Source organism: Taudactylus pleione, unplaced genomic scaffold (genome assembly GCF_031769625.1).
Source record: "Taudactylus pleione unplaced genomic scaffold, aTauple2 ptg000290l, whole genome shotgun sequence".
NCBI lineage: Eukaryota > Metazoa > Chordata > Amphibia > Anura > Myobatrachidae > Taudactylus > Taudactylus pleione.
In genome coordinates this window covers 7,711,421-7,739,079 of record NW_028284692.1, presented here as the reverse complement: position 1 = coordinate 7,739,079, position 27,659 = coordinate 7,711,421, and the positions used below count along the sequence as shown (strand labels likewise).

The 27,659-nt window shown below is 45.5% G+C and overlaps 1 protein-coding gene across 3 annotated transcripts in view; it reads left to right on the top strand.

Annotated features, from left to right (window-relative positions):
- Nucleotides 1–414: 414 nt before the first annotated feature.
- Nucleotides 415–27,659, top strand: part of ENGASE (endo-beta-N-acetylglucosaminidase) — a 63,746-nt gene continuing 36,501 nt past the window's right edge. Inside the window, exons 1-9 of one of the 3 annotated variants that reach the window (XM_088482627.1) lie at nucleotides 415–963; nucleotides 1,200–1,320; nucleotides 5,688–5,755; nucleotides 5,912–6,113; nucleotides 6,305–6,453; nucleotides 11,022–11,179; nucleotides 11,292–11,440; nucleotides 14,537–14,696; nucleotides 14,799–14,902. In XM_088482627.1, coding sequence (XP_088338753.1) covers nucleotides 1,238–1,320; nucleotides 5,688–5,755; nucleotides 5,912–6,113; nucleotides 6,305–6,453; nucleotides 11,022–11,179; nucleotides 11,292–11,440; nucleotides 14,537–14,696; nucleotides 14,799–14,902 — 1,073 coding nt within the window. In that variant the 5' untranslated portion in view covers nucleotides 415–963; nucleotides 1,200–1,237. The remainder of the gene's footprint in view (nucleotides 964–1,199; nucleotides 1,321–5,687; nucleotides 5,756–5,911; nucleotides 6,114–6,304; nucleotides 6,454–11,021; nucleotides 11,180–11,291; nucleotides 11,441–14,536; nucleotides 14,697–14,798; nucleotides 14,903–27,659) is intronic. The other 2 variants (XM_088482629.1, XM_088482628.1) reach the window with 2 other exon arrangements.

Below are 27,659 nucleotides of genomic sequence, written 5' to 3'. Positions count from 1 at the left end.
CCCCATTTTAAGTTGAGCGTGGCTTTGATGCATGTGAAGATAGGGTGCACTGGAGAGGGCCGGCACAGGGTGCTCCCACCCCTGGAGCCGGCCCTGCACCCGCGTACTGCAATGTCCTGTGGTGGGGAGGAAGCTTACGGCAGCGTTTATGCAGAGTGAGAATAGATGCTGTGCTCATGGAAGCCCGGGGTCATCCCAGCATCTCGGAGATGCTGGGCATGCCCCCTAGTGATGCAAATGGGGGCGTGTCATCAGGCCACACCCACTTTGCTCTCAGGTCACGCCCCATTTTCGAAGGCGCACGCCTTCGGCTCGTGGAAGTCCTGAATTCTCTGGGACAAATGTTGGGAAGTATGTGTATTCATATAAATAGTTTTTACCTTTGAATTCTTTGATGGGATGGTTAGTTACCATTGCATCAAAAGTTTCAATGTTGGAAGCCCAACCATCATTTGATTGTGGGCTTCCGATGTTCTTCCCTTTCAAGCTTTGATAAATCTCCCCCATACATAGTTTTCAGAATACCGCTATCCACGATGGTGATGGCTTTAAGAGGCGGGACACTAATGCTGCTGCATGACGAGCGCAGGGCGGCAGCATGATGCGATGACAGCGGGGAAGGAGGAGGCGGAAGTGTGACTGTCCTGTGTGTGTGTGTGGCTGGAGGAACGTGTATGGCTAGTAGTAGTAGCAGGAATGATATTAGCGATACAGGTTACAGGAATGAGAGAGGATACGGAGAGCAGCGCTGCTTGTTCCATCCCCTGACACCCGCGCCGGTGTTATTTGGCTCCAAGCTAGATTCATCTGTCGTAGCCGGTGTGGCGGGCACCTAGTCTGTGTGGTCTACTGTGATCTGTCTTCCACACCGTTCTGCTTCATTCCATCCTCAGAATAGTAGATTCATAACCCAGCTCACGTTATTGCGCTGGTAGCGGGGCGTACTACTGCGCTAAGCAGAAAGTAAGTTACTTCTCCTTTTCTCCTCCCGTATAATTAGTGTAAGTGGTTTCCTTAAAAACTGTGTTTATTATAGATTGTGGGATGCTATGAGTTATTGCGCCCAGTATAACTGCGCTTTATCATGCATATCCCCAGGTTTTCATGATCCCCCTCTGCAATGTGTTACCTCTTATATCTTCATTTGTTCTCTCCCACGTTGTTTCCCTCCTTCATTCCTCCCACGCTTTTACTGTCAGATGGAAACAAAACTAGCTGAGAGCTTAACGGAACCATAATGGAAAGGGCTGTGTCTTGCAGAGAGAAGACCCAGATTTGCAGGGGCAGTCGACAAGAGCAAAGGCAACCCCCCACCACAAAGTGAGACTGGTCTATATTCTGTTTTCATCTATATTTATTTATTTGTATGTTAATGTTTTGCCTCCAGTTCAGAAACCGATTTTGTGTGCATATATATGTGTGCTGTTTTTTTTCTTTAGTAATGTGTCCTACCAATATTTCAAAATGTAAAATATGCCTAATCTTTGTGCTGCAGGTGTAGCGTGTGTAGCCAGGGCGCCCGGAGCACGTGCGTGCTATGGCGCCCCCCCTCAAGTGTTCCAGGGAGGAGGAGGATCCATATGGGATTAAAGTAAAGAGCAGTAAAAATAAAGATTAGGGGCAGCATCAAAGTGGGGCATGGAGGGCTAAATATATTCCGCCTTCTTCCCCCTGTCTCTCCATCCTCCTGCCCCAGGTTTCCAGCCTCCTTCCGTATACTCCAGTCATCAGCTCCTGTAGTAGTACCCCTTATGCCGTGCCCCCTGTAGATAAGCCCATCTGCAGTCCCCCCTGTAGATGAGCCCATCTGCAGTGCCCCTTAAGGTAGTGCCGCTGTAGTCCGTCCCCCCCCCCCCCCCCCCCGAGTACTTACCTGATCCATCACGGCCGTCATTTGAGCTGTTGTTCCTGCTGCCACGCTGATTGGATCTCACTAGATCCAGCAGACGCGGCCGCACAGGCTCCTCAGCGCGCAGGTTACGTCATGTCATCACCTGCGCACTGCATCACTGGGAATGCTGGACTCTGAAGCGATCGGAGGCTTCCTTAGCCTCCAATCACTTCAGAGGCCAGCAGTCACATTGCAGTGGGGAAGCAACAGCCTTCGGTGCCTGGAGCTTGCGCTCCATTGGAACTGCCCTCCCTACGCCCCTGCTCACAAACCAAAATGCCCATTATTTGTGTTTTCCTTAGGCAGGGTACAAACTTGGCAATATGTTGCTCGTTCTGTCACCAAGCGATATATCGCCAGTGCATCGGTGGGTGTGTACACCAGATATGTCTGAATGACATTGTTCACAAACATATCATGTCGGTCCTGCAGCACAGCTGACGCCGAAATAGCTGAAAGATATATCTGTGCATCTGGCTGTGTGTAATGGCAACCCACCGACCACCTGTACACTTGCTGCTGGGACCTGCTGACACTGAAATCACAACTGGGTGGGAAAATTTAAATGCCCGCCCAGTTGTGATGTCAGCACAAACCCACACTGAGCTGCAGATTGGTAAATGTGTACAGCTTACCAATTGGCCGCTAGGATGGTGGATTGGTCTGCTGATTTGCTGACCGGTTCGTTGTCCTAGGGTGTACCTAGCATTACACTAGACCAGTTAGCAATGAAAGGGGACAGCAGTGCACTTGCCCAGGCTCCCAAAACCACTTTTATTTCAAACTAGCTGAAGTACCTGGTGTTGCCTGCTTGTAAATCTTCAAGTTAAGTTATCAATGATTTGGATGTAACTGTCAATTTTTTTTTTTTATTTAGCCATTAATTCTAGATCACCAAACCGTTTTGTTTTTGTAGCATGTTTAATAAATGTCACAACAAAAATATGCATGAAATTTTAGTAAAAAAAAACAACCTAGAATTAAATCTACTGGCACAACTTTCTTGGACACAGTCCCAAATTCTTCACTTGGCAGCTGGGTTGTGATCAAAAATAAGCGTCATACCACTTTTGGCTGGCACAGATAAGGAATAAGATCTATGGACATTCAGAAGTAGCAGCAGCATTTCTCTGGGTTGACTCTTCAATAATGATCGTTTCCAATGGAAACTGTAATCCCAGCCAATCCTGTCATATGCACTTTGCTGAGCCTTGATTATAGGCCCTTTTCTCACAGGGTGTTCTCCAAGGTCCTGACCCTTGCTACTGCTAGCTCTCTAAGGTTTGGAGAAAAGGGCTGCAGCATATAATGTTTTTTTGTCCTCAAATGGGAGTAATCATTCCAGATAGTGTTGATTGTAGGCTCCGTACCCAAATGAACTTTTATTAGTCGTTTGCTTATGGCTATTCTGAACTACAGGACGGTTAGTGTTTTTAGTTAATAGTGACCAAACGCTAGTTACACAAAGTCTAGGTTACTATGAAAATGGATGTCGGGAAGGTTTGAAGAAAGTCTTTAAAGCTAACAGTTCCAGGCTATCTATAGCTCTGTTAAAGATGGACTACCGTTAGTTACAATGCCTAAAAATACAACTATACATCCAATAGCGACACTTAATACCGAGGGAATGCCATCTTCGTTCTTCACAACAGGAGTATGTCTTTAACATTTATTAAATAGTGCCCGGTACCCTGCTCATGTCACACTGTATATGCCAGCTAGGGTAATTACAGAGGAATTGTTCATGGAAACCTAATTTTTTTAATTTATTTTTTTTCATAGTTTTTGAACAGGATAATGTGCATGTGTAAGGAAATTCTTTAGTGAACTAGAATAGTATTGTCATATGGTGCTACTATAAAGGTCGATTCTACCCAAAAACTGTCTGGAACGCCATGAATAACATGTTAATGTAGATTTTATTTAGATGGAGTCTTGTGTATGATTTCAGCAGGTCCTCTAATGTTTGTTTTAGACAACACACGTTCTATATTTGAGAAAAGATGCCTCTGTAGCATTTTGGTGCCGCTTTCCAGGAATCCTCGCCTGAGGGTAGATTGACAGTGACCATTCTAGTGAGTTGTAGGGAAAAAACCCCCCATGATATCGATCCCTTGTTTAGAGTTTCCTCTGTTCAGTTTTCTTTTCAACCCCTGAAGCAAAATTCAATCTCAAATTCTAAATAAGCGGCTAGCATTAAAAGTTGGTAACATATGACTGCAGTTAGTTTGGATTATTATATAACACAGCCCAACAAAATCAAAATTCTGTAGTTGCCAAGGATAATTGAACGTATTTTGGGGTTGAATTAAAAAATGCAAGTAGTTTTTTTCGGATTGGCTATAGTTCTTAAGACAATGGATACCCTCAAATAATTGGGAACGCGTTCCTATGGGAATCTATCGAATCAATCTAGAAGTTGAGACATGCTAATATTCTAGGTGTTCACTCCATTATCATTCCAGACTAATTCCCCTCCATATATGTGATCGGCCACCCAACCAGCAGTCAGTAGATAGTTGTCTATTGTGTTTTTCTTGTTTCTCGTCCGTGTATCTAAAAATTAGAGCCAATCTAACAAAACCGATGTCATATTCGGAATCTGCTTCACAAAGTTACCCCAAAATCACCTCATTTGATTGGCAATAAAATGAGTGTTGATCAGTGTAATCAATTGCATTAAGATTTTTGTCTTTAACTGTTTGTTTTTTAGACTGTAGCAAAACTGTTTTAACAAGGAGGAAAATGTTTTGTAGTTGTATCTGCCTCCTGAGATCTATTCTACTTCCTAGGAAAGCAAAGTGGAAATTATTACGTTTTTTTTTTTCATTCGAATGCAGCAGTATATTTACTATTGTTCAAATGACGTTCTCAAATAGAGGATAAGAGTTTATGTATTAAATACATTTATACCACAGGTTCTTGGTCCTCAGGACCCCAAACAATGCATGTTTTCCAGGTGTCCTCACATAATCGCAAGTGAAATAATTATCTCCACCTGTGGATCTTTTAAAATGTGTCAGTGAGTAATGAATACACCTGTGCACCTGCGAGGTAACTTGCAAAATGTGAACTGTGTGGGGTCCTGAGGACCACGGGCCTGATTCAGAGCAGCTGGCGAGCGCTCGCTCTGAATCAGGGCGGGGATTTATTTATTTTTAATTTTTTTTTCTTCAGGCCGCTCGCTAAGCTGTGGGTGACAACCCACAGCTTTTGCGAGCGGCCTGGAGCCCATCGCGATTATCGCTACCATCGGGATTGCAAGGAGACCCTGTGGTAGGGTGTCAGCTCTCGCAAGCCCGAGTGGACTCCCTGCTCTAATAGAGCAGGAAGTCCACTACTGACATCATTAGTGATGTCAGTAGGGCCGCCCTCAGGCGTTCCTAAGGGAATGCCTGCGTTTGTGCAGCCACCCCCCCTCCCCGCCTACAAAACGGGGCGAGCTGTCAATCAACAGCAGCCCCGTCTTGTAGCGAGACCCGTAGCGATGGAGCTGCCGTCGCTGGACTGGTCTCGCACATTCGCAGTGGGGGAGCGGGTCTGAATCAGGCCCAAGGTTTGAGAACCACTGCTTTATACTATCATTTCAGACTTGGTCACATAATGGGTGTTGTGGTAAAGGTAATGGTGGCATCCAAAAAAAAGAACAGTACATATAGGCCATTCGTTTTCCTCCTTATTGTCTTTAGGCTGGTTGATTTGACATTGTATTAAGTTCTGCTCATTGCTATAAGTTGTGTTTGGTGTTGAACATGTCTAACTTTAAAAACTTACCCTTTGCTGTTCTCTCTCTCAGCCCAACCCAGCTTCCAGATATGAAAGTCTATAAAGAGATCATTAGATATGAATATGTGCCGCTGTCAGGTAAAAAGCTGCCATATTTACTATAAGATCAGACTCCTATTAAAGGAGCTTGATGAAGAAGGCATTGTATAACTGGCAAATACAGTAATATAGATTTCTGCATTAATTCATGTAACATTAATCTCTGTACATCATAAATTGCTCTTTCTAACTTAGCAAGGCATCATGACAGAGGAACCACTGAACCAATCAGCTTCTTTTTCTCAAGCCTGGAAGAGCTACTCTCGTGGAAGCCAACCAGCCAAGACATGTTTAATGTTGCTGTGACGCCTCTTGCCAAAAGGCATCCACCTATTGAGACCCAGAGACCCAAGTCCCTTGTCTGCCATGACATGATGGGCGGGTACCTAGAAGACAGGTAGGGAGTAGGGCTTTGTACACTTCCATACTACATTTTTATATCTATAAAGAATATCTAATTTTTTATCTTCCGTTTTATATTTTTTTACTGCTTGGTTAGATATTAACGGTGTGCCAGATGAAAGGCAGGGTTGATTTTAAAGAGGATGTCTGCTAGGTAATCATATATAATATTGATCTCTCCTGCAGGTTTATCCAGGGATCTGACTCTAAGGACCCATATGTGTTTTACCATTGGCAGTACATTGATATATTTGTATACTTTAGCCATCGAATGTTCACCCTACCTCCTGTGTGCTGGACCAATGCTGCACACAAACATGGGGTGTGTATCCTAGGTAAGATCTGTACAATCATGAATAATGTGTTACACCACTTGTCAACGACGTCTCTCGCGGGTAATATCACATAATCTTTAGAAGAGCAGCATTTTGTAGTTCAGAGAAATGGAGCATTAAATCTCTGCACATGCGTGTTTTCTCTGGGTGGTCCTTTTCTGCTCACAATAATATACTGGGAGGTTAATTGGCTTCTGACAATAAATGTCTTCTAGTATGTGTGTGTCCATGTAATAGGAAATATAGGGATTCAATTCAGTGGAGGGAGCTCCTGGATATATTCAATTCACCACAATGTTTCACTCTGACGGACAGGAAGCAGCTAAGTTGGAGAATGGCAGTTCCCGTGACTAAACCTCGCTGTTTAGGTGCGAGAGCGTCTTTCCCTGACTAAAGTGTTGGCTGTTAGCGTTGCGCTAAGCAGGAAAACAGCCTTGCAGCCGGCACTTTAGTCAGATCTCTCCTCGCACCCTCCTCTATTCCCGATAAATTTAATCACCCCATAGATTGTAAGTTCCACTAGGGCAGTGACTTCCTAACTAAAATATTTTCTGTAAAGCACTGTGTAATATATGTGCATTATATGAATAACTGTTAATCATAGCGCACAATGCTGTGAAAACAATTGTAAAGGTTTCAACTTTCTCTCTGTGTTACATAAACATTACACAGCAAACTGACATAAATCCACACAGTACATAGCGAAGGTCATGCATGCAGTCGTCCAAAATATTTTTTATTAAACTGCTAACATTGTCCGGCTGCCATCAAGGAATTTGCACGTGTGTGTGTGTGTGTGTGTGTGTGTGAGATGGGTCTTGGTATGGGAGTTGGGCATAGAACTGTTTTGTATATTTAATCTGTACATAGGGCTATACTTCATATGCTAGACGTTGTGCTCTATATGTTGAACAGTTGGATGTGAAGTACATAATGGGCCTTAGTGGTGAACAATTGTTTTCACCGGCAGCTGTCAGTGATGGGATCCAGACGGAGCAATTTAATTGTTGCTCCGTTTGGGTGCGAATAGCCTCCGGCGCAGGGATTTCTGCTCGCCCCCTCCTGAGGCGGCGACTGGAAATGTACGAAAAGTCCTGGTTTTGGGCGCCCAAACAATCTGGGCACCCTAACCAGGACTTTAGATAAATCCTGTCTATTTGGGTGCGACAACTAAAACTATTTTGAATCGCTCCGATGGGGGCCCAATAATTATCGCGTCACCCAAAACAAGTGGATTTCCCCCTTTTGGAATTTCGTCCATCCTCTTTTGAAAGGAGGCAGTTGTCCCATGTAACCCAAATGGCAACATATATATTGGAACAAACCCGCTGGTGCAGAAAAGCTGTCATTTATTTTGCCGTGTCTGTCAGTGGCAGACAAGGCAAAAGAAAATACACTATTGTACTATATAGTGCTGGTTGTCTTTCATGTAACGTGTTTCATGTGTAATTCTATGCATTTGTAATTCTAGGCGCTAGCCGGGTCTCGCGCATGCGTATGACGGAGCCAGCTCCGTCGTGTGCATGCCCAGTGGGCAAACATCGACCCGGTTGCGAACGCTCATCGCTTGTGACCGGGTTTGAATCAGGCCCTTAGTGTAAACTGGTAACCCGGGTCATCCGACCTGGGACCCGTTTACAGCACGGGGAGAGCCGCATTCTGGCGTAAGGATATGTCCTCTCCAAGTGACAACACTGCACCCCTGTGCAGTATGAACAGCGCCAATTCGGTAATGGCGCGTATCGGCGCCGCAGTGGTAAAGACATCTGTCCCAGGCCAGACCCGGTTTGGAACTGTGGGCTCAATTCAGACCCGGTCGCTAAGAAGCGTTCGCTCGTAGCTGGCCAATTTTCGCATTCTGTGTATGCATCGCAGTGCACAAATCAGTGCGAGAGATCGGGAAGCGTACGCTCGCTGCGCATAGACTGCCCAGCAGAGTGAGTGACAGGAGAAGCTGTTTGTGGGTGGTGACGGGCAGGTCACTAGAAACGGGGGGGAGTGGAGGTGCGAACGCAGGCGTGCCTGAGCGTCCTAACGCCGTTGCAGAGGCGTTCATAATTAACAGGCAGCGTCATAGTACACGTCCCTTGGCTGTATTTCACACTGAAGTGCTCGTAGTGCTTGCAGTTGGGTATGGTCTGCCTCAAGCGCTGTGATCGCATCCGATGGTACCCGATGTACCGATGGTTGCATACACTTCCTGGAGATGACGTGTGCAAGTGGGCGTCTTAAGATAGGCTTGTGGGCGTCTACATACACAAAGTGATCGCACACTGAGACATAGTGGGCGTGCTTATACCTTGCCGTGCGATCGCCTGCCATGGCTTCATTTTGGAAGTGAGCGTATCCATATAGCGAGCGGGTCTGAATGAGCTCCTGTGTTCTAAATCTCAGGTAAGACTCGGGACTTATGTGGATTTAATAATATCCCTTTTCCACCTAAGTTATAATCAACCTCTAATAACTGCGGCACTGTTTTTTGTGTTTTTTAAATGATTTTATTGGATTTTTCAGGGTACAGTAAGTAAGGCACAACTGCATATAAAATGGCAAGTCAAGACACAAATTGGCAAAATATTCCCAGCCACATGAAATATAACAAGAACATAAATGGGCTTCGCTCATATAAAATGAAACAAACCCCCATTATTTTATAGGTGATAAGAAATATCACTATCAGAAGAGAAGGAAAGAAAGACAAAGGGAAACCAAGAGGAGGGGAAGTGAGGAACAATAAGGGGGGTAAGGGAAGAGTTGGCATGGGGAGTCACCCCAGAGAGGCCATATTAGGCTAGGGATGCGTCTCCTGATAGGCTAGTCAAGGAGCCCAAGTCTCTGAAACCTTAGCAACATTTTCATGGAGTTGGCTAGTGATATATTCTAGATTATATGTATGCCAGATCGAGCCCTGCAGGGCAGCCATGGACGGAGGGTCCATAGAGGCACTGTTTTTCAACTCTCATTTAACAGTGATGTTTTGTATATGGCCTAAACAATGAGTATACTGTATATAAAATATATAGTTTCCTATTTTGCATATAATTTTCTGTAATGTGTACCTTAATCACTGTTTTAATAGCAGTTCTATTCCTGTTTTATACAGACATTTGTGCCCTTGTTTCACACTCCATTAGTTATGCTGACCGGTATGTACCCACAATCCCAATATATAAAAACAAATGTCCTGACTCATCAATGCCCAGCCCAATCCCCTGGAGCTAGTAACATGAAATTCAGGGAGTATATTCTTCCATGACCTAAGCACCCACTAATACTCCTTTCACACACAAAGCAAAAATACAGGTTTTTGCACTTGAACGCGCATTGGCCCAGCTTTTTGCTATGTGTGAATGTTGACAACTCGGGACAAAGTTGATAAACCCGGCAATTTCCTGGATCTTAAGGGGGGAATTCAATTAGCTGCAATAAGCCATTTTTTCACAAAAAAGTGGCTTATCGTGCAAATTTATACTTAACGCGAAATCCAATTAACCATGGTATTCGCAGCTGTGACTTTTGACGAGCAGTTTTCGCAACTTCCTCAGCAGGTGAAAAGTTGAGGAAAATCCCTGTTTCCCTATAAGGTAAAAATGTTGGGACTTGGTTCAGAACCACTTGGACACCCTCCTTAATGACTAATTGGGCAGAAATTTTTTTTAGCTTAATTTGGCCAATAGTGACATGCCCTTTTTTTTGAGGTGAAAGAGTGCAGGAAAAATGGGTTAATTGATGTGGGACAGGTATATGGGGGTGCTCTTTGAATGGGACAGGAATTTTTAAGATTTCAGGTGGGTGTTAGAGGAGTATTTTAAAATGTTTTATTAAAAGTGTCTTTAATTGAGACAAATACTTCTACTTGCTGAAAAGGGGTAAAATGTTTAATCTCGGCCAAGGTGATTGGGTGACAAAGTACATGACCCGAGTGCTGCGGGACTGTAAGCTCATTGTCTGGGACGAGTGGCGGCTCCAGAGGTGTGGCTACAGCGTAGTCCAAAATTCAAGTGGGAGATCCACACCAACTGCCAGTGTTCACCAGCTGTGCTCGGGGAGGGAGTGGGTGTTCATACCATCAGAGGACCCCTTTAAGCTCAAGAAGTTGCAGTTCCCTCTTAAGGATTGCTTTACAATGACCAACAAGTCGCTGAAGATGGCAGGAATTGACTTGATAGAAGACTGCTTCTCACATGGGCAGTTATATGTGGCCTGCTCCAGAGTGAGCTCCCCTAGCAGGCTGGCGATCCTAGCACCTGAAGAGAGAACCACCAATGTGGTTTACAAAGAAATCCTTAAGTAGAGAAAAAAAAATGGTTTACATACGACTTAAAACACACCTTTTTTTTTTAATTTTTGTATTAAAAAATCAATTTATTTAAATGGATACTACCATGCTTCTTTACCCCAGACGCGTAAAATTCATATGCTTAGTTCAAGTTAAAATGGGATGAAGGAAATGGAAATAGTAAATATCTAAGGTCTACCCCGGTGAAACCGGGCACATCAGCTAGTGCTAATCTATAAACCATACTCCATTAACCATTTTGTTAATTAAAGCATTTACTGTCGCCTAGGGACCTTTATCACAGAGTGGGAAGATGGAGCCAAGGCCTGCGAGTCATTTCTGGGAGGTGATGAATCTACATACAAATCTGTAGCGGATCAGATGGTTTCCCTTGCACAATTTTATCACTTTGATGGATGGTTGGTGAACATTGAAAATGTACTAAGTGTGAGTAACAGATCTTTCCTGTTTTCCTTACTCTCCTCATCTCATGTCTTGTGTGTTAAGTTACCACATATTACATGCCCCTAATGCTTTGTCATGCATTTTTCACATCTAGCCGCTTGCAGTGTCCCGCGTCCCCTTGTTCCTCTCCTATTTAACAGAAAAGTTGCATTCACAAGTCCCGGGTGGCCAGATCCTTTGGTATGACAGTGTGGTCCACAATGGAGAGTTGCGGTGGCAGAATGAACTTAATGATGAGAATAGGTAATATTCATCCTGTTCAATTAAGTTTAAGTCTTTTAAAATACCTTCAGATTATCTTTACATGTCTCTGCCACCATGATGAGTTGATACTTCTATTTAATCCCAGACACAATAGTGTACACGCTGAATGATGTAACAAACGATGCAATGGTCTTTCTTTCACTAATCCCAGAACACACGATATTGAGCATACACACTATGCAATCTTCTTAACGATGGCACAATCTATCTTGTCAGATGATCATTTCCAATTAATCGTTGCTCCTCTACACTATGGGCCAGAATCCATTAACTGCATCTTGGTAAAACCATGCTGCACTGCAGGTGGGGCAGATGTAAAATGTGCAGAGAGATCTAGATTCGGGTCGGGGGTGTCCTAGCGCAAATCTAAATTGCAGTGTAAACATAATGCTGTCCAGCATTTGTGGGCTATATTCAGAAACAGCCAGTATTTATCACACATGCAAAAAAATGGTGTATTTGTGTATTTGAACCTCCTTTCATTGCAACATGGTTTGTCCAGATAGAGCAAGTAACTATCTTACTCTATTGCCAAATCAGAAGCAGGTCCTTATGTGTGGTCATGCGTACACTACACAATGTGCACCACATCATACATTGCATTGTTCCATATGACGTGCAGCACATCAGATGGGACAATATGATTAATGTGTGTAAACGACAGATTGAGTGTACACACTATACGATGGTAATCTTATAATGCACATAAGAAAGTGGACCACATCATATTCCTGCATTATTGCACAAATTGCGTAGCTGTCATTCTACAAAGTTCAACCCATTTATTTATTTTTATTATTGTATTTAGTCTACTAAAAACCTGCTTTTTTCCCCGAATTGTTATTTCTCACTGGTATAAACTCTTTTTTTTTTTAGCCAGATTTTTTTGTTAATGCATAATCGCTGCTATGCATGTACAGTACCACTTACAATATACAGCTCTGTTGTATGTTGGTGCTTAGATAATGCAGAAGTACCCAAACGCAGTCCTCAAGGCTTCCCAACAGTTCAGACTTTAGAGAGATCCATGGTTGAGCAAAGGTGGATAAATAAAATTGACTGAGGTACTAATTAAGTCACCTGTGGTCAAGCATTGATATTGTTAAAACCTTGACTGTTAGCATGCCTTCAGGACCGAGTTTTGAAAACTTCTTTAATGTTTTTATTCAATAGTGTCTGCATGAGTTTAAGGAATGGAGTTGTAGGGGACGTAGGTTTTACAGTGCCGCGAGCAGCCCCGAGGCAGCAGTTGATGCTTATTTCTCTTCAATGCTGGGGAACACTGGACCATGGGGCTGTAGATGGGACTGCAGGAGCTGGCACCTAACTAAACCTGTAGCTTTAACACTAGCTCCGCCCCTCTGCAACCCCATCACGTCAGTGTGATATAAGTGCCTGGGGAGTATGGCATGAATTGGGGTAATTTTGTAGAGACCTCCTGGGCTCGGGGGCTAAGCGCGCCCTCTCCCTTCTAGAGGTTGCTGGGTGACCGCGAAGTCCTGGATGGCGGATGACATCTTGACGACTTGGCAGTGACTGACCCTTTGTTAGCCACAGGCAGCCCACGGTGGAGCATTCCAAGTGCTTTCCCCACAAGGGGGCAGAGGAGAGTAGCACTTGTAGGACAGAGGGGTAGCACATAGACCGTGGAGGACGGAGCCTGTCAGAGCTGGTCTCCCCCCTGCATTGTGGCTGCCTGGTTCAGCCTAATTGTCTGCGTAGTTTGAGAAAACTTCACCTATCCCACGGCATCTGCCTCTGAGGGCTCAGCATTTATGCAGCATTTTATTATTATCTTAGTGTTTTGGGGTGCAGTTGCTCAGTGACTTTGTTTATTTTTATTGCCTGCCTGCGTCCGCTAGTCAGTGGTCTTCGTGGAGACAATGATGGATAAACTGAAGCGCATGTGAAATTGCCATGTAGACAGTTGGGCCCCCGGGCCTGTGCGCAGTCTGTCAGGCGGGGCATAGTTGCAAGCAGGCGTCAGGAGGCACCGCGGACAAGCCGCTGTGGGCACAGGCTATGAGTTGGTCACTCTCCAACTTGGTGCAGCTCATGTCGCTTCAGCGGGAGGAACAGGCTCGCGTGGTTGCTGCTCCTGTTTCTGCCATACTCCAGCTGCGGCCGGTGTGATCCCTCAGCCGGGGCCCAACCCACCTTGGCTTCGTACCATGGAGCGCACTGCGGCGTGATTCAAGAAAGTTTTCTCTTCTAGGGAGCGGTTCTTTAAGGATCCTAAGATGCGCATAAGCTTCTTACCCTTTTCCCCTTCCTCTTTGGGCCAAGGTGTGGAAGACCTCATTACTGCGGTGCTGCAGTCCCTGGACTGCCTGGATTTGAATGCACAAGCAGTAGGACTGTTCATGCGTAGGCGCAAGAGGTTTGTTGCTTTCTTTGCTTCCTCGGATCTTGTGGAAGACCCCAGACAAAAAGTTCTGTTCCTTGCAAGTTTGCATCCTTTTATTCGCTTCCACAAAACACCAAATGGGGCAGGCTCCCAAGGTTGATGCAGCAGTAGCACGTCTACCACAAAATCTTCTTTTATCCTCCTAATCCTCTGGAGATGAAAGCAGAAATAAGCGTTAAGCTAGGCACGCACTGAGCAATGTGTACCCAGCAGATATGTCGGCCCGACTTCATTACTATGTGTTTATTAAACTAAAGAGGATTGCATATGCATGAAAAGCCATTAATGGGACTAGTTCGTTGTGCAGCAATCAGTACATGCTAGCTGATCTACAATCAACTGATTGGAACGGTTTACATAATATGCTGTGCCTTGCTAGGTGCAATGGGCTGTTCCTCGTCTGGTGCCAGGATTGGCTTGGAACCAAGACGAGTTGCCCTGTTATGATACCCCCAAGTGTTGGCCCTGTGAATGCTTGAGGGTACCATGTGCTCATTCTTTATAGGGATAATTGATCCAACAACAGATTAAAATGAATTACATGTTTACTGACCAGATCACACACAAAGTTTATATAATCAATTCTACAGTCTAATGGCTTCTCCAGATGTAAAAAAAAAAAAAAAAAAAGATCTGTTAGTGTCAATTAATGTCTTCTATCACCATAGACAGTTTTTTAATGCATGTGATGGAATTTTCACAAACTACAATTGGAAAGAAGAGCACTTACAGCGAATGTCAGTAGAGCCGCGCAGGACAGATGTTTATGTTGGAGTGGACATCTTCGCTCGGGGAGAAGTTGTAGGGGGAAAGTTCGAAACTTTCAAGGTATAATTATGTGTGTCCTTGTCTTATTGGTATACCTGCTGCCTCTGTCCTACTTTAACTAGTGTAGCCATTCTCCTGATCTGACATTGTATTTTACTGTAGTCGTTGCAGATGATCCGGCAGTATGGCTTCTCTGCCGCTCTATTTGCTACTGGCTGGGTGTATGAGTGTTTCAACAAGGAGCAGTTCCTGGAGAACCAACACAGGTAAGAGCCCAATAAACAACCATTGTTTATTTGAGATAATTTTCTTTTAATTGTGTGGGTGTGTGGTGTATACAGCCATGGGCAAAAGTTTTGAGAATGACACAAGTATTGGGTTTCACTGCTTCAGTGTTTTTAGACCTTTTTGTCAGATGTTACTATGGTATACTGAAGTAAAATTACAAGCATTTCGTAAGTGTCAAAGGCTTTTATTGACAATTACATTAAGTTTATGCAAAGAGTCCATGTTTGCAGTGTTGACCCTTCTTTTTCATGACCTCTAGAATTCGCCCTGGCATGCTGTCAATTAACTTCTGGGCCACATTCTGACTGATGGCCGCCCATTCTTGCCAAATCAATGCTTTGAGTTTGTCAGAATTTGTGGGTTTTTGTTTGTCCACCCGCCTCTTGAGGATTGACCAGAAGTTCTCCATGGGATTAAGGTCTGGGGAGTTTCCTGGCCATGGACCCAACATTTCAATGTTTTGTTCCCCAAGCCACAGAGTTATCACTTTAGCCTTATGGGAAGTTGCTCCATCGTGTTGGAAAAGGCAGTGTTTGTCACCAAACTGTTCTTGGATGGTTGGGAGAAGTTGGTCTTGGAGGATGTTTTGGTACCATTCTTTATTCATGGCTGTGTTCTTAGGCAAAATTGTGAGTGATCCCACTCCCTTGGCTGAGAAGCAACCCCACACATGAATGGTCTCAGGATGCTTTACTGTTGGCATGACACAGGACTGATGGTAACGCTCACCTTTCCTTCTCTGGACAAGCATTTCTCCAGATGCCCCAAACAATTTGAAAGGGGATTCATGAGAGAAAATATCTTACCTCAGTCCAATCCCTGTACCTTTTGCAGAATATCACGTCTGTCCACGATTCTGCCCCTCTTGACACCAGGCCATCCTCCAAAAGTCTTCATCCTGTGTCATGCCAACAGTATGCATGGAAGCTACGCGTTGTCAGCAAAAGGCAGAATCTGCCTGTAATAGGTGGATAATTGCACAACACTTATTACAGGTGTGGGCATTTGAATCCGTCCTTTTAGAATTTTACAACAAGAAAAACAGGAGAGGGACAAAAATTCCCAGTGATTGCACACAAAACTCCAACGAATGAACAACACAAGAAGGCTTTAAAGCATAAAATTATACACCTTTTGACTGAAAAGTTTTTTAAAGCTTGTTTTAATGCAGGAGTATAGCCAAGCCTGGTCCTCGAGAGCTACCAACCGTGCATGTTTTCTATGTCTCTTCACAGAATCACAAGTGAGAATTAATTGACTCCACCTGTGGATCTTTTCAAATGTGTTAGTGAGTAATGGCTACACCTGTGCACTAGCTAGTTGGTCTAGAAAACAGGAACTGTTAGTAGCTCTCGAGGACTGAGGTTGGGTATCCTTGTTGTAATGCATTAAACCTGAAAATTGTTATTTACTGGTAATGATATTCATTGCCTTATTCACCCTATATGAAAATGTAATTGTTGCATTATTAAATGACGACTATTAAAAAACAGATATTTGGGGCGTGGCCTGGCTATAGAGCAGAGTGGCAGCATTTTATGGGAGCTCTACATACCCTTCTATATTTCCCCTGGTTGGAAGCTACAGTAAGGGGGCAGAAACCCGCTGACCAATAGTCCCTAACCCTGTGGACACAGCGACCCTGTTTCCAGTGGCCGTCGCCTTTTTCGAGACTGATCGGGGGACCCGCACGTTCTGAGGCCTTCCCAGCAAACTGCAAGCCGCGGCTTGATTTTGGAGACAGCCACCTACCTGCCGCAATTTACGGAGGTCCGTGAAGGGAATCGCCAGTCACTACTAGCTTACGGTGGTGTTACTAACCTCCTGCTCCTACATCGGGGGTTGAGCGCTGACGCCGGGTGACGGTGGACGGTTCAGTGTCTTGCAGCCCCAGACGCGAGCGTGGTGCGTGGACCGGAGCGGCCGCAGCTGGAGACTGCTGCGCTCCCCTGAGACACCCTTTCTGCCGGTGTGCCTGGTCAGGCTTGTTAGCCATGGCAGCCTAAAACACCTGAGTCCTCGGGTAAGGCCCAATTCAGAGAACTTGACAGCGGGAGGCCGCCATTTTAGTTCCTCTCACTGCCCACTGCAGCACTACCACAGTCCTCAGATTACAATACAGTGGAGGATATGGGCAGCGGTATTTCTCACTGGTCTCCCAAGCCCCATTTCACATCTAAAGGGGCTGCACAATAGGAGGACCTCCCTCTGACCGGGACTCCCAATTACTACTGATACTTGGCCTTCCCTGGCAGCTAGATTTCGCTAGATATCATTATCAGCCTCCGGCCTTGCCTGCATCTTGTGAATTAGGGGCTCCCAACTGCTCAGGATATTTGGCACACTGTCAAAAGCTAATCCATTACTGCCAAAGCTGCGTTTATGAAGCTGATAGGCTACCTTTCAAGTAATAAATACCATTGTTGCTACGAAATGTTGGCTCATCCCCACTAATCCCAATTTGACCCTCTGTCGCCCGTCTATATATTGAGTAACAGTACAGGCTCCCGTATCTAGTATCTGATATCTAATACATAACAGCGGACCTCCAGCTCTTTTATGATGGCGCCTAAACGCCCAAAGTCTTCGACTGTTCCACCAGTATCTTTCTTCAAAGCGTCTCCTTCCTCACAAATTGATAAAGCAGGCCCATCGAATAATAAAAGCAGTAAACACTTGTCTGCTTTAGGTGCCCCGTCTGACGACCCCCCACAAGCTCCCTCCAAACAACTGGAAGTTGCAGATGATGCCCCACATACAATGGGCTCTATGAGGATGCTCTTGGCTTCCTTTTAAGGACGATATTACTTCCGAATTTAAATCAGCTTTGCAATCCTGTCAACGCTCGGTGGACAAGTTGGGGTCCCGCACAGACCATCTGGAGAACAAGTTAGAAGAAGTAGTAAAATCACATAATGAACTGATCAATCTTCATGAAGAGTTACAGTCAGAGGTCACATCCCTGAGGATCAAGACCGCAGACCTGGAAGATAGGTCTAGGCGAAATAATCTCAAGCTTCGTGGGATTCCGGAGACAATCCCAAGTTCAGAGTTGACAGAACATGTGACGGAAATATTTACGAAACTTCTACCAACTACACAGATATCGGACTTTCTACTCGACCGTGTGCATAGACTGCCTAAAGCCCGTAATGCTCCTAACTTATGCTCCTAGGGATGTTCTGATGCGAGTGCACTTTTTCCATACTAAAGAGGCAATCCTTCGTGCAGCAAGGTCAGCAGACGCTTCCATCCTGGGAAAAATCCAAATCTTTGGTGACCTCTCTGCTGCAACACTAGCATCAAGAAGATCATTTCTGCCAGTCACCAGAGCCCTACAAAAGGCATCCATCAATTATAGATGGGGCTTCCCCACTAAGCTGATAATCAATAGAAATGGCTCTACCACAGTCATATCGGATCCAGCGGCCGGTATCCAGCTTCTTGTGTCTTGGAATCTAGAAGACCTCACAGAAGTTACCAAGCAATCTACATATAAACCAGGAATAGTCTTAACTGTTCTCAGAATTTCTGTATCCTTTCTCACAGCAATGTGCCCACCTAGTGTTGCTAGATTTAACTGACTATCTGTTGTATGATGCTCCTTTTCTGTGACACTTTATAATTAGTGTGATTAGCATAGAGGTAGTAAATTATAGAATAGAGCTGCCTTTTCTGTTTAGGTCACAAAATTGAGCGTCATGTTTATGTAACGTTTATTTCACAGTTTGGAGCACTGGGTGTGTACTTATATTTATATACATTTGAGATTTTTTTTCTGTGTTCTCTCTTTAAACGATAGATATAGGTTGTTATATATGTTCTTTATTTTTTACAAAGAATACTCAAGTTTAAAGCAACGTATTCTGACCCCGGGCGACGGGGGTTAAATGTCCTTTTGGTCACTCACCCCAATGTACCACCTAAGAAGGTGGTCCCTGATAGTTTCTTTACGGAACTATTTACTTTTTCTTATTATTCTGCTTTCCTATTTTTTTTTCTTATTTCACCATTTTAACTAGTTTTCAGGTACTTTACATATCCAACAATCCGTTCTTATCTTTGGTACACTTAGGTTCAGAACAATTAATGCTAAGCAATGTTATCCTATTTCCAAATGGTTAAGAGGGACTCAACTCTCCCAATAAAAGAAGACACACTGAGATATTTTGCTAAATGTCAAGAGACCCATTTCCAACAATCCGCCCCCCCCTCAATTCTCTAATTTGAAATTTCCCATTTGCTATACCTCCAACGGCCCTTGCAAAAAAGCAGGAGTGGCAATCCTATTTTCTAATACAAATCATTTATTTGTTTATCCAAAATAAAATTACAAGGAGGGCCGATATCTTATACTTGTAGGTAAGCTGGATAATGTTCCAGTGACACTTGCATCAATTTATGCCCCAAACATGAAACAAATATCCTTTTATTAGGAAATTTTGCACGGCTCTTCAAACATATAAAAAAGGGATTTTACTATTATTGGGAGATTTCAATATAGCTCCTGATCCGCTATGGGATAAATCCTCATCCAAATCAAAAATGAGTCCCCAATCCTCTCAAAACCATTCTCAGAGCTTCAGACGAATCCTTAGTGAATATGAGCTTTACGATGTATGGAGGGCAGGGCATCCAGGTGAGAGGGACTACACCTATTATTCTCAGGTGCACAAATCCTATTCCCGCATTGATTTGGCCTTGGCAGATAAATGGTCCTTACCTTATATTAAACAATCATCAATCCTACCAGTAGCTTGGTCAGACCATGCGGCACTGTCTATAGATTGGGATATCAATAGATTGAGGCCTCCCCCGGGCCCCTGGCGTTTGGGAGAATATCTTCTGGTCCATACGGAATCTAAACAATTAATATCCAACGCCCTATCCATGTTTCTGGAAACCAACAAACCAGAGGATACCTCCTCATTTACCTTTTTGGTGTTCGCTAAAAGCAGTTCTTAGGGGTTCAGCTATTCAGGCAGCGGCTCGCCTACATAAGGCGTCTATCCTCCAACAAGCAAGTATCGAATGTCGACTAGCAGATTTAGATGCTAAACATTAAACTTAATCCGAATGACGACACAATTTATAGGGAACTACTTAATGTCAGAACAGAATGGAACACATTGGCTCTTAAAAAAGTCCATCAGACAATGTTTAAACTACGCCAAAAGTTCTATACTCAAGGAGACAGGGCGGGTCGATTGCTAGCACGAAAGTTAAGGGGGAAAAGAGCAAAAGAAAGTATAAGAATGATTTCCAATATCAAAGGTACCAAAATGACGGATCCCTATGCTATAGCAGAATCCTTCGCGCAGTATTATTCCTCCCTTTACAATTTGAAAGATGACCCTATGACTCCCCAACACTCACTAACCCAGATAGATGATTTTCTTAGTACAGTGGATCTACCATCCCTGGATGCTGACGCTTTGAATGCACTAGCTGATTCCCTGTCCGAGGAAGAGATTTTATCAGTTATTACTTCCCTTAGATAAGGCATCGGGACCAGACTGTTATATAAATAAATTCTTCAAATGCTTTCAAGATACTTTGTCTCCCATTTTAGCACACATGTTTAATGATGTTTCGTCAGGGGGCTCCTTCCCGAGAGAAATGCTAGAGGCAAGAATAGTAGCATTTCCCAAACCTGGTAAGAATTTGACGTCCATGGCTAATTACAGGCCAATTGCACTTCTCAATACGGATATTAAAATATTCACCAAACTCTTAGCAAACAGACTTAATTCATTGCTACCAACTTTAATACATCAAGACCAGGTAGGATTTGTGACAGGGAGGCAGGGACCTGATAATACGAGAAAGGTGATCAATATTATTGAATCCTTTTCCAGTTTTGACCAACCTCTCCTACTTCTATCATTAGACGCAGAAAAAGCGTTTGATAGATTGAATTGGAAATATTTAGAAGCAGTATTGGTTAAATTTGGAATTAAGGGCAGTTTTCTTACGTCAATACTTGCATTATATTCCTCCCCTTCGGCCAGAGTCTTTGTCAATGGCATACTATCCACCCCATTTCGGATTACAAATGGTACGAGACAAGGGTGCCCCCTATATTCCACTGGTGTTTGCTCTGGCGATCAAACCATTAGCAGAAGCCATCAGAATGGACTGTAACATTGCAGGCCCCATCCTCTTTGGCAAAATGTACAAAACAAGCCTGTTTGTCGACGACATCCTGCTGACACTCACAGATCCGATTAACTCCTTAGCAGCTCTACATAGTTTGTTGGGAGAATTCTCTGGGGTCTCTTATTATAAGTTGATCTGTTCCAAAACGGAGGCACTCCCTATTAACTTCCCACATCACTTATTGGCATCCCTTAAAGCAATTTATACATATGTTTGGCAGGATCGTTCTATTAAATATTTAGGAATTCACTTAACGGCCACTACCAATAGTCTAATAGCAGCTAATTACCTACCATTGATACAATTGTCGTTATTATTCAATGATTGGATGATGTCCGATATATAATGGATGGGCAGACTCTCTGCCTTAAAGATGGTTGTATTACCAAAGTTATTGTATTTTTTTCGAACATTGCCCATATTAATCCCTCAATATGTTCTCATTAAGATCCAAAAACTCTTTACTTCCTATATTTGGAAGGGTAAGAAACCTAGTCTTTACCTAAGACTGAGGGAGGCCTGGGATTCCCGGATCTACACTGGTACCAAATAGCGTCTCTATTAGCACAAGTGAACCCTTGGTTCTCAAAAGGGAAATTGATGCCATGGGTCAAGCTGAATGGGATATGGCTTCTACATTCCCTCTTACAGACAGTCTGGTTACAAATGGTTAATGCGACACCAGAGGTTAGTCTTCCTTCCACGGGTTTTTCACTGGAGAGAATGGCCGCTTTAATACCTAATTTAAGTTTTGAGACCTGGAGATCCCAGGGTATTTTCTCCCTTAAAGAAATTACATCATCCGGCACTCTTCAGCCATTCACCAAAATTAATGCACAATTCCACACCTCCTTTAGAGAGTTTTATAAATACTTACAAATCAGACATTGGCTACAAAGTATAACTCCACCCCCATACATCATCAATGATCTTCCTAAACTTCTAGTTAATCAATTAAATAAAGTTAATAACAAAGGAGGCATTACATGGTGGTACTCTCAATTAATGACCCCCACAGAATTCAACAAACCTGTAACAATTTTGAAATGGGAGGCAGATCTCTCTTGTGTCTTCTCTGAAGAGGACTGCCGTCTAATATTTAAAACTAGTTTTAAAGTATCAAAATGTATGTCGCATATGGAACAATATTATCGGTTGCTTCACCGACAATATTTCACGCCTAAACTAATGCATATTATCTCACCATCCCACTCCAATTTATGTTGGCGGAACTGTGGCTATGTAGGCTCTCTACTCCACATATTTTGGACTTGCCCTCTTATCACTACGCTATGGAAAGGGGTGTTTTATCTTAATATCAAAAATTTTAAAGATCACTATTCATCCACATCCGGTGGGAGGCATGTGGGGGGGTCTACTTCTGGGTCTATAGGGTATCCACAGGAAACCTTGGGGTATTGGTGATGATGTCAGGCATTGGGCACCACAGAGTTAATTTTCAGCCTCCAAGGATGCACTGGGGTCCCTCTCCTATACCCCGCCCCCTAGCCAAGGCAATCCGTTTCATCGGTACCCGGTCAGGAGTCGGTTCACCTTCTACAGAGTGGGGCTGTTAACAGCCACTGAAGATTTTTAACGGTAGCTGTGGCTGCACATCTAGAGCAGTACAGCATGGACTGTCGGTACAGACGTCCATGCTGTCGCTCCTTCACCCCGCCGCACCAGAACGCCGGTACCGATCCGGGATGCTGGTGGGGTTCTGGGGTCACGGCTAGTGGTGACCCCGGACCACCTGGACTGTGGCCGGATCCAAGGGGAACAGGTAAGCGGCGGGTACCCTCAGCGGAGGGTACCCGCTGGAGAACACAGTCCTGAGTCCCCAGGAAGGGGGCTCCCTGGGGACTGGCTTGCGAGTGGAGCCAGGTATTAACCTGCGCTTCCACAAGCCCCAGGGACAGCGGGCTGCAGCAGAAGCGGAAAGCTCCAGTGTCCCGGGGGTTAAATGCATGCCTGGGGAGCGCGCCTTCCCTGTTTACAGCCGGCGACTCCCCCGCTGCACAGTGCCTCTCCACTGCGGTTTGGCGGGCTGTGTCAGGGCTCCTCCCCGAGCCTGCCTCCTCTCTGCTCCTCAGCAGCCATTTTCTCCATGGAGGTGATGGACGCTGATACAGGTGGCATAGTGGTCTGGGTCCCCCAGCATACCTCTCCTCCTAATAATAAGGTCAGAGTATGCAGCACTGTTTCCTACCAGGCTCTGTGTCTGAGTAGTTGATCAGTGCTGATAGTGCAGGGATTTATTTCTGCGTTGTATGTGACTTAATGCTAGCGCTGTCTGCCTGTACTTTCACTTCTGACTGTCAGCCATTTTACTATGCCTGTTCTTCTTCTGCTAAAGCCCTTGCGGTGGGGGTTGCACGGTGCTTATTGTCTCACAGTAAAATGTATTTGTCTGTGAGGGGAGTCGCATACACTCCCATTACACTCATCATGTCTGAGAGTGAGCGTGATTTTCCTCTCCAGCTAAAGTTTACCACATGTAATGTAACAGTAGCGGAGGGTGATGGAAACACTGAAGGTTTATGTAGGGCGTGTTATCTAATGTCGTTCCCGATTTCTGTCACTGCACCTGTACAGGAACCGCCCTGGGCTTGTTTTGCTAAGGCACTTATAAACCTTGTGGGCCAGCTGGCGACGCCCCCTGCGTTTCCCCAAATGGGGTTATCACAGCAGTCAGTAGTATCACCCCTGCAGGGGTTCCCCAGGCAGCTGATGGTACCCCATTGTCTCCCGCTTTCGCCCCCCAGGTCTCGCAGGAGCCTGCGTGGGTGAATTCACTGTCCAATACAGTACAGCACCTGATGGACGTTTTGCAGGGGTAGTCATCATTGCGGCCTTTAGTGTCTCAGACGGCTCAGTATGATGAGGATGACATGACGTCTGATGATGGGGAGATTTTTGACTTTTCAGACCAGGAGCCCCCCGTACTAAGGAGGCGGAGTCTAAGTCTAAAATATATATACCAGGCCTTATACGGGCAGTCCATGCGGTCTTGGTTATTGAGGATGATGATGGCCAAATCCAAATATACCTTCTTTAAGGATATTAAAGGTGATGCCACTGTATTTCCTCTATCTGGTCAGTTAGTGGATCATTTTAGAGGAGGCATGGAAAAACCCGGGTAAGCGGTACCAATCTAAAACGCTTGGCCTTTGCATACCCCTTTGCAGACAATTATTTTTCAAAATGGGAAATTCCTCCACAGGTGGATTCTCATGTCACACGCCTTGTGGGGAGTGCTACATTGCCCATGCCCTCCATGTCCTCAAAGGATGCTACGGATCGCAAGGTTGAAATATGCCTGAAATCCATTTATTCCCTTGCGGGGTGGGCGTCCAGACCGGCTATGGCTGGGTGGCCAGAGCTATGGAGTGCGGGGCTGATAGCTGGGAGATGTCTCTAGACACTGGCTCGTCACCTGAGCAGGTGGAGTTAGTGGGTAATCTCAGAGACTCAGCCACGTACATTAATGAGGCAGCCTTGGATATAGGGCTCCTCGCTTCCAGGATCTCCTCAGCAGCAGTGGCGGCTCGCCGCACCCTATGGTTGCGTTCCTGGAAAGCAGACGCGAGTTCCAAAAAGGGATTGGAATGCTTTGCCCTTTTAATGGACAGGTCCTGTCTGGCCCTGATCTGGACAAAATTGTGGCCACTCTGGCAGCAGCCAAGTCTGCGTGTCTGCCATCGGCTACAGCCCCATCAGGATCTGGTACTTTGTCCTTTCGGCCCTATAGGGCCCAGGGTAAGTCCAAAGTGCAGTCCATTCCGAGGCAGGCAGGGGCCAAGAAATCGGCCAAGCCAAAGAAGCAGACTTGGCGTGCAAGACGTCCTACTCCCAAGTCTGATGATAAGCCTTCAGCCTGACTGGACAGGACTCACCTTGGGGGACCCCAAAGTGGGAGGCCGGCTTCTTCAGTTCGCCCAGTGCTGGTGTCTCGCAACTGTGGACACTTGGGTAAGAGAAGTGGTCTCTCAGGGATACGCCCTCTCCTTCCGGCGGAGGCCGCCCAGCCGGTTTTTCAACACGGGCCTTCAGTCGGATCTAGACAAGGCCCTGGAATTCCGGAAGGTGGTCCACTCTATGCTCCAGGCTGGAGTTATAGTGCCGGTTCCATTGTCCCAGAGGGGATCGGGGTATTACTCCAATCTGTTTCTGGTACCTCAACCTCAAATAACTCAACACATTTTTGAGGGTTCCTTGATTCAGGATGGAGACTCATTTTGGCGATGGAGCCTGGGGATTTTATGGTGTCGCTAGATATTCAGGATGCCTACCTGCATATCCCCATTGTCTTGGCACACCAGCGTTTCCTCAGGTTTGTAGTAGTCGACCAACACTTCAAATTTCAGGCACTGCCCTTTTGGTCTGCCCACAGCGCCTCAAGTGTTTACCAAAGTCATGGCAGTTATGGCAGCCCACCTGCAGTTGCCGGGGGTTCGCTTGTTGCCCTATCTGGACGACCTCCTGTTGTTGGCAAGGTCTCCAGAGATCCTTCAGTACCATCTGCAACTGACAGTCTCTGTGTTGCAGGCTCACGGCTGGCTGATAAACTTTAAGAAGTCCTCTCTGGTTCCCTCACAGAGTCCTGTTGGACTCCCAACATCAGAGGATCTTTGTGACGGAAGAAAAGATCTCTGCATAGCAGACGAAAGTACACAGTTGCCTGCAGAGTCGCCGGGTGTCTATTCCCTTGGCAATGAGGTTACTGGGATCCATGGTGTCGATGGTCGACATAGTGGAGTACGCCCAGTTTCGCTCCAGACCTCTGCAGAAGTTGATCCTCTCCAGATGGAATGAGTTGCCCCACCGGATAAAGACCCAGACAATGGTGCTTTCACCGGAGGTACGTCTGTCTCTGGCCTGGTGGCTGCAGACTACTCACCTAAACAGGGGGCGCCCCTTTTGGATTGCGGACTGGGTCCTTATGACGACGGATGCTAGTCCCTTGGTTGGGGAACAGTGACGGGTCCACAATTCTTCCAGGGAAGGTGGACGCCAGCAGAATCTGCGCTTCCAATAAACATCTTGGAACTTCGGGCAGTATTCAAAGCTCTCCAACAAGCAAGACCTGTCCTCCACGAAAAATCTGTGCAGGTACAGTCTGACAACACCACCACGGTGGCTTACATAAACCGCCAAGGAGGAACCCGCAGTCAGGCGGCCCTGACAGGGAGATTGCCTTCCCGCCCATGCTAGAATGCGGGACTCCTCTGTCATCTCGGTGTTCATACCAGGAGTCCTCAACTGGGAAGCAGACTTTCTCAGCTGTGAAGACGTGCATCCAGGAGAATGGTCTCTTCACCAGGAGGTGTTTCAGCAACTGGTGAACAAGTGGGGCCTTCCAGAGATAGACCTCATGGCCTCCCGACACAACAACAAGCTTCCTGTGTACGGGTCAAGAACAAGAGACACAGAGGCACTTCTGGTAGACGCTCTGTTCGTCCGGTGGCATTTCCAGTCTGCGTACCTCTTCCCTCCGTTCTCCCTTCTTCCTCGAGTGATTCGCAAATTCAAGCAAGAAGGCGGCACGCTCCTACTGATAGCTCCACCGTGGCCCAGACAGCACTGGTACTCAGATCTCCGGAGTCTATCCATAGATGCTCCAATGCTGTAGCCTCTACGTCCGGACCTGTTGTCTCAAAGTCCTTGCCATCACCCGGACCTGGATCGTCTGTCTTTGACGGCGTGGCTGTTGAGACTGCCCTCTTCAGGTCCAGGGTTTTTTTCAGCTCTGTAGTTAACACCATGCTCAGAGCTCGGAAGCTGGCTTCTGCAAGAATTTACCACAGAGTGTGGCATACTTTCTTTGAATGGTGTCGACCTAGAGGCTATGATCCTCAGGATATCCAGGGTTTTGGCTTTCCTACAGGCGGACTTAGATCACTGTCTTCACCTTGCTTCCCCGAAGGTGCAGGTGTCTGCCCTCTCAGTGTGGTTTCAGCAGGGGCAGAACTATGGGAGACAATGGAGGCACCTGCCGCCGGGCTCCAGCTCTAAAGGGGCACCCCCTCCATTGTCCACAACATATTCACTCCATTTAGGGCTGTAACTACAGTATGTACCCAGAGTGTACCATCACAGCCGTCCAATACATGGCACCCCCTATCGGCAGCTGAGGAGACACAATACACTAGTGGAGAGCTCCATGTCAGACCATAAGCTGCTGTCTTCATCTATCTATAGCCTATCTGCATGCGAATTGCTACATTAGTGTCAGCGGCTGTGAAGGGTGGGGGGGGGGGGGGGTATGAACAAATTATAAACTTGCCTCCCTCCCTTTCTGATTTTCCATAGGGACAGGGCAATGCTTTGCACTCGCTCTGGGTTCCTACCTAAGGTGGTATCTAGTTTCCACATCAATGAGGAAATCATCGTACTGGCCTTTAATTCCCCAGACCTCTCTGCTGGTGAGGCCTACTTGGATGTGGTACGGGCTTTACAGATTTATGTTAACCATACCAGTTCATTTAGGAAATCGGACTCTGTTTGTCCTCTATGGTTTCCATAAGAAGGGTTGGCCTGCCACTAAGCAAACTTTGGCAGGATGGATTCGCATGG